The sequence below is a fragment of the Miniopterus natalensis genome, chromosome 11 (assembly GCF_054644295.1).
Source record: "Miniopterus natalensis isolate mMinNat1 chromosome 11, mMinNat1.hap1, whole genome shotgun sequence".
In the NCBI taxonomy this organism is placed as follows: Eukaryota; Metazoa; Chordata; class Mammalia; order Chiroptera; family Miniopteridae; genus Miniopterus; species Miniopterus natalensis.
Window position 1 is genome coordinate 70,221,279 of NC_142091.1, and position 10,996 is coordinate 70,232,274.

The following is a 10,996-nucleotide window of genomic DNA, read 5'->3' on the forward strand; positions in this document are numbered from 1 at the left end:
CAGTGACTCCCCTTTCCATTATGAAACCTCTTATGACACAGAGCACAATCAACTACCTACTGAAAGTTATACAGAGGGAGACGTGTGACTGCAGTTGGGCGGGGGCATGGGTGTAGAACAGGGAGTACGGAAATATGTAGCTGGTCAGAAGGATGGTTTAAAGGAATGGACTGCAGCGTAACAGGCCTGTTCAGAAAATCAAGGCAGATATTTTCGCAAACTCACTTCATCAGCATCTTGTGTGAACTGCCGTCAGTTGCTCAGGGCCAGGGCACTTGTTACTTCTGCCCTTCAGGCTCTTCTAGGTCTCGCCTTTGACCAGCCCTACATCTGCTTCCTTCTTCAGGGCCAGCTAGTCTTTAAAGTGTCTAATGTAGGTGCCAGGCATGTCTTGCTCACTGCTGTCCTTGGTGTTAAGCACAGTGCCTGCCACTTACAGGTACTCCTCTGTTGACTTAATTACCTATAATTAAGCTCTGGTTTCTGCTCATGGACAAGTCCTTGGATTTGACTCTTAACCCTTGAAGGCACCAATGGAAAATGGTTTGTAAGTATCAGAAGCTGTGTAAAATGCCTGGAATGGGTTGATCTACTTATGTAAAAACAGAACAGGACCTCCCTCCACACACAACCTATACGGTAAAGTCCTTTTTCTGTGGGTGGTGGTGTGGAGTTCTCCCAGCAGCCTCTCACTCTGCTAAGGCTGGCCCCAGGACTGTGGTTCAATAACTAGACATGGATCCAAAACAGAAGCAGCAGGTTTATACTATGGTTGGACTCGCAGCAATCATCAATACCATGCTCTATGAACCACAACAAAGAAGATGAAGATGTTAGGTCAGAAAGGTGAAGTGAGACTATCACTTCCTTCTCACCCGATGCACGTTTGTAGCTGAAACTGACTGTTGGCCAGCAATGTGTGTACAATGTGGGGACTGTGTCCAAACTGTCCCCAATTCAAGGTTCATCTTTGTTCTGTGCAATTTAGTGATTAACTGTAAGAGGTTAACTAAAAGTACATTAAAGATAGTATACAACTTTTGAGGACCACACAACTCTTTAGATAAATTTGTACTTTTGAAAGTACTTTCTTTGTGGGAGATCTTAACTTTTTAAGAAAATGGGATAAAAATATTTGACAGTTTAGTCGGTGTGCTTTCAAAAGCAAATGGTTTAATACTTGTATCAATTTGTATTTCTTTTAGTTTGAGCAACAGATAGAAAACTACTGCTGGCTGGTTCTGAAAAAAAAAAAAAGACTATCTTGGTAAAGGCAGACAGGGAGCTAGAACCAGGGGGCCCTCACTTATCCAGCAATAACTGTTTGAGTGCTGTGTGGCACACGGCACTCTACTAGAACCCGCAGGGACACAGATAGAGCCAGACACTCTTCCTCAAAGAATTTCAGACGTAGGACAGGCCACACAATTTCAACTCGTTTTTATCAGTTTCTTTGGCTAACAGGCAAGGGTGTGTTCTCTACCATAATGTCCAGTATCCCCCCTTCCAAGATTGAGAGATTGGTAGCTGGGCATAAGTAAATATCTGTTGAATTAACCCACATATTGTCATTTTATTTCTTTGCTTTTCCAAAAACATTAGTTTGTAACTAGTAAAATGTCATAGAAACTAGCTCCTGAGGTGTATATATGAAAGGTAGTACGGATATTAAGTCCGACTTACATCAGAGGCCAGAGGTACAAACATCTGCTTTAGCCCTGAAGACGTTCACTGCAAGGCCAGGGAGGACCAGAGCTCCCGAGTCCACCAGGACTGTTTCTCAATCATTTAAGGGACTGAGAATGACTAACAAGAAGTTATAAATAGAGGTGATATTCAAAATTTTATTTAATATAAATATAATGCATTTAAATCTGCAGATATTGTACAATTTTTCAGAAATCATCTACAGCACTCATGTGTTTCCTTGGTTATGACATCAGAGCTACCCAAAGACAGGGTAGCTGAGGGGAACAAAAGCGTAGGTTCCTTCTCTGTACATTTAGTTCTCATAGTCTCACTATACACGTTTAGGCAAGTAGAATTTGCCCCAGTATCGCCCCTTCTGGGTCAGGTCATATGGGCTCAGGAATTTCCGTATCCCCAGCATGTTCGCAGTGACTATCCGCTCAAAGGTCCAGGGGTTTTGGTTGTTCCGTTCTCGCTCCTCTTGATGTTTCCGCATCTTCTCTAGAGTCTCACGGCTCACGGCCTTTGCTGGGAAGGGCAACTTGTGGGCAACTTGGTCAAGGAAACCTTGTACCTCTTTGAATTCACAACGTCCACCCACCTCTACTATGAGGCGGCCAGTCTTCACGGGAGTCACGTAGTGATCAATGGCGCCTTTGCCGCCCCCCATGCGCTGTCCCATTCCCTTACGGGTGATGGGCTTGAAAGGGGCTGGTACACGCCATAAGGCAAACATGTTCTTGGGGTCCAGAGAGCGGTTGATTGTCAGGCGCATCATTTCAAAATGGCCCCAGTGGAGGTAACCACCCCCCAGTGCCTACAAGAAAATGGAAGAATTAGAAGCACATGGGAATTTAAATATCTTTTATAGGCTCTATTCTTACGTCTTCTTTTATAAAACTGTGGCTTCAACAAGGCACATGAAAATAAGAGTTCTAGTAAATACTATGGAAAGCCTAGGACTGAGTAATAAATGAGAATAAGGTGGACCCACCTCAGTGGGCAGCGGGGAAGGGTCTCTGATGAGGTGACATTGAAAGCTGAGGCCAGAACAGTAAGAACTAACCAAAGGAAAAGAGATAAGTGTTCCAGGCAGAGGAATGGCGTAGGTGAAGGCCTGGAGTGTGAGAAGCCAGTGTGGCTGGAGTAGAGTGAGGAGCTAGGGGGGTGGGGGGGTAGGAGTGGCCATGAGGTTCTGAGAGGTAGGCAGGGGCTGATCATCCAGGCCGTGGGGAGAGGACTTTAAAACATCACTCAGGCTGCCTGATGGGAAATAAAGCCTAGTCCACACCCATTTGTGTAGCTGCTGACACCAAGTCTTCATGGAAGCTACTCAGTGAGGAAGGAAACAGCTGTCCCACATCCTAAACAGTGGATAGTTTTAGTTTTCAAGAGGCCTGCAAAGATCTCATGGCCTGATTATAGGGTAAGTTAGGTAGCCTCTTTCCCCCCCTGCTTTTACATTATTTTCACTCTACATAAAAAAGAAAAAGAAAGAAACATAACTCAAATGTTTTCTGGGCATTGAATATCAGTTTAAAGAGCAACTGGTGGCAGTTTCAATAAAACCTGTGAAGGAGGAAACTCGAAGAGTGAGATTATGTTAATCCCTAGCTTCCACCCTGTAGCTGTTTGCTGCTGAACTCACCAAGATCGCAAAATTGCCTTCTGTGAATTCAGTAGCTTCAGTCGAAGGTCCCCGTATGTCACGCAAGTTTTTAGGTTCTCTTCTCACTTTTGGCACAAGTGGCACCCTTTCAACAAACCTAAGCTTGGGCCTTTCAGGAATGGAAACATCTAAGAGGAGCACACACAATTAAGAGTAAGTGATACTACACATCTCAAAGGATTCTTTTTCTTCCTAGGAAGATTTGTAGCAACCAGGTGAAATTTTGTCTTAAATAAAAGTTACCATGGAACAAGAGTTCCAAACATGCTTGGTTTTCCGTGTGGATGCTTTTACTAACACTGAAATCCTTTGGCTATGACAATGGCCAATGCAAATGTTTTTGAGCCTTTGAAGATAGGAAAGTTTTAACCTTCAAACCAAAATGCATTCATTAAATGCCTACTCTGGGCCTAACGCTCTAAAAGGGAACATTTGGGGATAGTATAGAGATATAGGACTCACAGAATAACACTAGCCAACATTTTAATTTTTTTTTTTACTTAGTGCTGGAATTGAGCTGAATACTTTGCATGTATTATCTCACTTAATCTTTTAAAACAAGTCTATAGCCTTGGTGTATTTTTAGGGCTTCCTTTTAAAAAATTTTGAACATTTTAGAGTTTTATAAACATATATCAAAGGGCCAAATAAAAAAATGTGCCGCTCAGTGAATTATCACAAAATGAATGCATAAACACACCCACATAACTATCACCCAGATCAAGAAAAAGAACATGAGGCAGGTAGTATTTTTAATCTCCATTTTACAGAAGAGGAACTTGAGGCCTAGATACATTTTATAATTTGGTCTCGGCCATCAGTTAAAACAGCAAAGCCAGACAGTATGCCACTTAAAAAACAAAAAACAACATTGCCTCTCTGGATGTTAATGGGGGTAGTGGAAAGAATACTATATTGTACATGAACACATCGAAATTCTCCTGCTGCCACATTCTTGTTGGGGAACTTACAACCTAGGACTCCTGTGATCACTGCTCTTTCCTTTACTTAGGCAGGGGCTTTTCATGTTGAGACTTGCACATACCCTACAATACATGACAGCTTGCTGGGTGAGGGTGGGTGGGCTGAAATGCAGGTCAAGACACGCTACACCTTTATCATGTCTGACATTTTGGGGAAAAAAGTCATCTAAAACACTTCTATAGTAAAACAAGCACGGCTCTAAGACAGAATCAAACATAAAACAGGAGACTTCAAGGAAATAGGAAATTATGAATGGGCTATTCAGAGTTACAGAAGCTGTCCCCTCTCCTCTACACCCCCTCTCCCCACAAGTTTGTATATGCGGCTACAGAGAAACAGTAATGCTTTCTCTAGCCTCTAAGCCCATATGTACTTCTGGAGCATGTAGCAGTTTAACAATTCTGTGTAGAAGTTACGGCTCTCAGAGGTCCAGGCCCCTTTCATTTTTTGAGATTTCCAATATATTAAAAAAAGAAACAGTAAATTACTAAATTGTGGCTTACCTTAAACATTCACATTTAAAAAAATTAATGCTTTTTGCATAATTTTGTTAAGCGACTGCATATATGAAACCTCACTTGGAGAGAACATACAAAGTCTAAATTTGAGGGGAATAGCCCTCACTGAGGGTGGGCCATTGGCCATGGGCCACATACCAGTGGTAGGCCATGGGGGAGCTATGCCTTTACACATTTGCTCCATAAGAGCAGGGACCTTTTGGGGGGGATGTCTCTTATTTTTTCATTTATCCTCGGTGTTCAGAACACTGCTTGGCACATAGTACGCCCTCAATATATATTTACTGAACGAATGCAGGGAGGGAGCACAAGGACACTCCTTCGTCTTCCCTGCCCTCTGCTGGGTTTCATCAGAGAGAAGGCTTACAAACATGAAAATGACAAATCAGCTCTCACCCTCGAAGGTCGGCACCGGGAGCAGCGTCTTCAGGCCAGCGCTGGCGGGGAGGGCTGCCCAAGAATCTACAAAGACAAATCAAATCAAACAAGGAAGGCGACGAGGGCCGCGTACGCTTCGGGCCAAAGACGCGCCTGACCGAGGTGTCCTGAGGGGTGGGCCTCGGGCTCCGCTACCTGGAGCTCAGGCGCCCACGAGCCGAGCCGCGGTCTCTGGGCGCCGACCCCACAGGCGGCGGGAACCCTCTGCCCGATTCTCTGAGGGGGGCGGCGGCAAAGCGCAGCCCCGCCGAGCGCCTCGGCCCCGGTACCCACAGGCAGGGCCTTCGGGGCGTGAGACACAGGACCGGGGGCGGGGTGGGCGGGGGCCCGCCCGGGGGACCAGGGGCACGTCTGACCTGACGAAGGCACCCGCAGGACGGGCGCAGCGGCGCGGGCCAGCAGGCGCCACATGGTCACGCGAGTCCAGCCGGGCTCCCCGCAGCGACCACAGACCGAGGTTACCTTGACCGGGAGCGTGGCTCCCTGCGGCCCCGCGCGGACTCGCTCTCCCCGCTCAGTCGGGCAGGAAGTTGCGTTTGCGCCGGTCCCTCTGCAGAGAGTCCCGGCGGAAGCGGAAGAAACCCGAGCCTCTGCGCGCGGGTTCCGGCCCCTGCTGCGCTGGAAGGGTGCCCCTGTGGTCCTCTGGGGTCTGCATCCAATCCGGGGTCTTTTCCTAGATAATTACTTGTTGTAAAAGAACCAAAAGGTAAACCAGACTTCTGCATTTAAATAGTAACTACAATAATGTCTGTTGTGTCTTACAAGAGTTGTGTGAGGTACAATGGAAGACACTAAGAGGGAAGCTCAACGGGCCTGTTCTGTGGGAACTTGCGTCGATGCGGGGAACAGGGCGAGCGCGCAGGCAGGTGGCGCTGCGGGTCAGGGAAGCGCCGCTGAAGGCGGAAACCCTAATTTAATAGGTGACTTTACAATGCACTCAGTTCCCACGCACTCCTTTGGGTTCCCTTTGACTTTTCATTCCCTTCCGACATTCTCCCTGATGTGAAATCAGTGCTACACTTTTTTTTTTTTTAATTTATCTTTATTGTTGAGAGTATTACAGGTGTCCCATTTCCCCCTCCAATTCGCCCCCTCCACCTCACTCCCACCCCCTCCCCAGGCCTTCACCCCGTTATTGTCTGTGTCCAAGGGTTATGCTTATATGCATATAACTTCTTTGATTAATCTCTTCCCACCCTCCACCCCCCCTCCCTCTTCCCTCTGAAATATGATCGTCTGCTGCATGCGTCAGTGTCTCTGGATCTATTTAGTTCATCAGATTCTTTTGTTCACTAGCTTCTTCTTAAAGAAGACCCTTCAACTTTTCCTGTAGTGCTGGTCTGGTGGTGATGAACTCCTTCAGCTTTTCCTTGTCTGTGAAGCTCTTTATCTGACCTTCAGTTCTAAACGATAGCTTTGCTGGGTAGAGCAATCTTGGTTATAGTTCCATGTTTTTCATCACTTGGAATATTTCTTGCCACTCCCTTCTGGCCTGTAAGGTTTCTGTTGAGAAATCAGCTGACAGTCCTATGGGTGCTCCCTTGTAGGTAACTAATTGCTTTTCTCTTGCTGCTTTTAAGATTCTCTCTTTGTCTTTAACCTTTGGCATTTTAATGATGATGTGTCTTGCTGTGGGCCTCTTTGGGTTCCTCTTGTTTGGGACCCTCTGTGCTTCCAGGCTTGTAAGTCTATTTCTTTGCCCAGGTAGGGGAAGTTTTCTGTCATTATTTTTTCTTATAGGTTTTCAATTTCTTGGTCTCTTTCTTCCCCTTCTGGCACCCCAGTAATACAAATGTTGGGCCTCTTGAGGTTGTCCCAGAGGCTCCTTATACTATTTTCATATTTCTGGATTATTTTTTCTTTTTGCTCTTCTGGTTGGGCGTTTTTTCTTTCCTCATGTTCCAAATTGCTGATTTGATTCTCAGCATCCTCTACTCTACTATTGATTCCCTGTAAATTATTCTTCATTTCAGTTCATGTAGCCTTCATTTCAAATTGGTACTTTATTATGTTATCGATTTTCTCAGTTATTTCCCTAATAGTCTGCTTAAACATCCTTATAAACAAAATTCTGGACTCTGTATCTGTTAGCTTGCTTGGATCTATTTCTTTCTTTCTGTTTTTTTTTTAAATATATCTTTATTGATTTCAGAGAGAGGAAAGAGAGGGAGAGAGAGAGATAGAAACACCAATGATGGGAGAGTGATTGATTGAGCCCACAGCCAGGGCATATGCCCCGACAGGGAATCGAACCCCCAATCGCCTGGATCCTAGGTCGACACTCAACCACTGAGCCGCGCCCAGCCAGGCAGCTTGGATCTATTTCATTTAGTTCCTCTTCTAGAGATTTCTTCTGTTCTTTCTTTTGTGACATGTTTCTTTGCCTCCGCATTTTGGCTGCTTCCAGGTGTTTATTTCTATGTATTAGGTAGAGCTGCTATGTCTCCTGGAATTTGTAGAGTGACTTTGTGTAGTAGGTGTCCTGTAGGGTCCAGTGGCTCCGCCTCCCCAGTCACCTGAGCTCGGCCTTCTAGGTGCTCCCATGTGTGGGCTGTGTGCACTGTCCTGTTGTAGCTGAGCCTTGGTTGCTGTTTGCATCCCTGGGAGGAACCGACCCCCAGGTCAATCAGCTGTGAGGACCAGCTTCAACTACAGCCAAAGAGCTGCTGTGCTGGAGACACCCCTATGGAGTAGGATTTGCTTCAGTGGAGCTTTGGTGTTCACCAAGTGCACCCCTTGAGTGTGCCACTTGTGGATGTGGCAGGGTTGTAATCCAGTGTGGTCGAGTCTGACCACCAGGTGCACTGTCTCTGGGGCCTCTGGGAGGTGCAAAGTCAGCCTGTGCCAGTGCCTTGCCCAGGGCCACCCAGCATGAGCTACTCAGCAAACCGTAGTTGGCTGCTCCTTGTGCTGGGCTTGGAGGTGCCCAGGAGAGGCCAAGCTATGAGCCAGTGCAGCTGCCGCTAGTGCCAGGCCTGGGGCCGCTTATCAAGCCCTATGGGGCAGCTGCTGCTTGTTTGAGAGATTTTAGGAAAGTCCTAAGCATGAGGCTCTAGAGGCCACTTGCAGAGAAAAGCCCCTGGAAATGGCCTGGATGAGCTGCAGGTGGGGGGGCGGGGCCTCCGGGAGTCACGGGGCGGGGCCAAAGGTGAGTCAGGTGCTGGCGACTCAAACATGGCGCCTGCCTGCCGGCTGTGCGGGGAGGACTCGCCACAGGAGCCATGGCCTCCGCCAGCCCTTCTGCCTGGGAGGAAGCCTCCCTCCGCCTCTCGCCCGGATCTCACGCAGGTCAGTTCCTCCCGAGTGTCCCGGGTCCTTTCCGGCTGCTGCCCGGCGCTGGGCTCAGAGGGAGCGTCCGAGTGAGTCCGTGCCGGGCCCTTTAGAGGAGCTGCTGGGGCTCCCGCAGCCTCCGCGACCCTCAGGGACAGTCCCCACTGGTTTCAAGGCCCGGAGTTGTGGGGACGTCTCTTCCCGGCCTGGAGCCCTGGGCTGGGGGCCTGCTGTGGGGCTGGGACCCCTCCGTCCTCCGGGAAACCTCTGCCGCCAAGATTCCCTCCCGGGTTTACCCCGCGGCACCGGGTGTGGGCCCGCGGCCGGGTCTCTGATTCAGCCCCATCCACCCGAGTCTCCGCCCCTCCTCCCGCTCTTGGTGCTTCTTAAGGTCCCTGGTTGTGAGGCTTCTGTGCAGCCGGATCTCAGGAGGCTCTGAGTGACGGTGGTTCTGGGTTTTAGTTGTGATTTTGATGTGTCTGCGGGAGGCGGCGGGTGCAGCTGCTCCCTCCGCTGCCATCTTGTTTCTTCTCCCTGCTACAGTGTTTTAATTTTTGTCTCTGTATTTATTATATATTTTCATATATATGTGGTCAAGTTCACTTTACAAAAATCACTGCAGCTGTGTTTTGCATGTTTGGTTTTCAGGTTAAAATTTATTTTTATTTTGTTAATTTTTATTTTCTTGGCCAGAATTACTCTCCTTCCTCACAAAGCCATTTGCAATTCAGAGCAAAATTCTTCTTTGCTATTTCAAGGAATTATAAGGGCTCAGTTGGACGGGCCTAGAGGCATCATGGATTTAGTTCCACTTTTTTATCAGTGTTCTCTTCAGTCACGTACCTGCTATAGGTCACTCATCTATGTAGTTAAAGGCAAGTACAGTTGCATACAATTTTTAAAAAAAGTTTTATTTACTTTTCTAGCCTGTTTGCTCAGTGGTTAGAGCATCAGCCCGAGGACTGAAGGGTCTTGGGTTTGATTCCTGGTCAAGGGCTGCAGTTTGAAGGCTCGATCCCCTGCCCTGGTCCAGAAGCATGTGGGAGGCAACAAAGACACATCAATGTTTCTCTTTGTCTCTCCCCCTCCCTTCCACTCTCTCTAAAAAAAAATCAATGGAAAAAATATCCTTAGGTGAGGATTAATGAACAAAATAAAGTTTTATTTATTGATTTTAGAGAGAAGAAGGGAGAGAGAGGGAGAAAGGGAGAGAGAAAAACACTGATTTGTTGCTCCACTTATTCTTGTGTTCATCGATTGCTGCTTTTATGGGCCTTGACCAGGGATTGAGCCCGCAACCTGGGCCTGGACAGAGACACTCTAACCAACTGAGCTACCTGGCTGGGGCCCTGCATACAGTTTTTGAATGAGCAAAAGTATTTGGTAGCAATCTCCCCTCCTCTCTCTCCTGCATCCTCATAAATCTGCATCACTGACCATTCCAGGAAAGGAAGTTTAGGGAGTCGCTCAGCGGGGGTGCCGAGCTCGGGCTGGGACTTGCAGGCCTGGGCCCAGTGGGAGGTGAGCACGCCTGAAACTCACGGAGCACCCACGGCCACTTCTGACCCCCGAGAGCAGGAACCAGTCAGAGCTTAATACCGAGGTTTCCTGTGGGCAGCAATGGACTCTAAAATACTGGCTGTCATAATGCCTCAGAGTCTCCATTCCCTGAGGAGGTTAAGGGAGCCACTCGTCCTGGTCAGCACGGGGGACGCGGGTGGAATGACCTTCAGGACAGCCCCGCCCTCTAGACAGCCTGTGAAAGTGTGACCTCGGTGACCTCTCCTGTGACCTTCCATCCTACTGCTCCAGCATCTTTCAGCCGGACAGCTAATCAGCTCCCCGACCCCTGCCCGGTCCCCACCAACACTGACTGGCGGAGGCTCCTTGCTTCTTGCCTGGGTTTCTGCCCAAACCTCCTAATTGGCCTCATTTTCTGTCTTGCTATGGCACCCTCAGTCCTGACGAAAATGTAAAAACAAACCAAACAAAGATAAGAACAACTGTCAAAAAAAAAAAAAAAAGAAAGAAAAGAAAGTTTAGGCTCTACCAGCCACGGCCAGTAGAGGTCACAAAAGCGCCTGTTACAGTCACCGAAACACCTGAATGCTGTCCTTGGACATTGTTACGCCTTATGCAGTAATGACCGCAGACTACGTTTTATGAAGTCACTTCTCAAAGCGGAATTACAGCTTGTCACAGCAGATCCCAGGTCAGTACACTCCCCTGTCCCCCATCCTTGCAGATACAGATGAGCACACACAGTGAATCACTAGGCGCGTGGCTAGAATGAGGTTTTCATGTATGAAGCCGACCTGTGATTCCCCCCTTCACTGTCTCCCAGGCCACTCTTGTTCCTTGAATTTCTATCATTAGAGCAAAAGTTGGGGGCAGGGCTCTTGCCCATGCACACACAAACAAACATCTT

General features: G+C 47.7%; 1 protein-coding gene across 1 annotated transcript; it reads right to left on the reverse strand.

The window, feature by feature from the left end:
• Nucleotides 1–1,824: 1,824 nt before the first annotated feature.
• MRPL16 (mitochondrial ribosomal protein L16) lies at nt 1,825–5,812 on the reverse strand. The gene is made up of 4 exons (XM_016200505.2): nt 5,655–5,812; nt 5,257–5,322; nt 3,338–3,486; nt 1,825–2,506 (listed from the first exon to the last, which is right to left on the reverse strand). The coding sequence occupies exons 1-4, from the start codon at nt 5,707–5,709 to the stop codon at nt 2,021–2,023; spliced, it is 756 nt and encodes a 251-aa protein (XP_016055991.2). The 5' UTR covers nt 5,710–5,812; the 3' UTR covers nt 1,825–2,020.
• Between the last annotated feature and the right edge of the window lie 5,184 nt (nt 5,813–10,996).

Excerpts from the sequence above, each read along its gene's own strand:
- MRPL16 (XM_016200505.2), bottom strand. The coding sequence starts at position 5,709 with ATGTGGCGCCTGCTGGCCCGCGCCGCTGCGCCCGTCCTGCGGGTGCCT. Across the intron at positions 3,487-5,256 it reads CCCGGTGCCGACCTTCGAGG|ATGTTTCCATTCCTGAAAGG; the intron begins GTGAGAGCTGAT and ends TGCTCCTCTTAG. Across the intron at positions 2,507-3,337 it reads AAGGCAATTTTGCGATCTTG|GCACTGGGGGGTGGTTACCT; the intron begins GTGAGTTCAGCA and ends ATTTTCTTGTAG.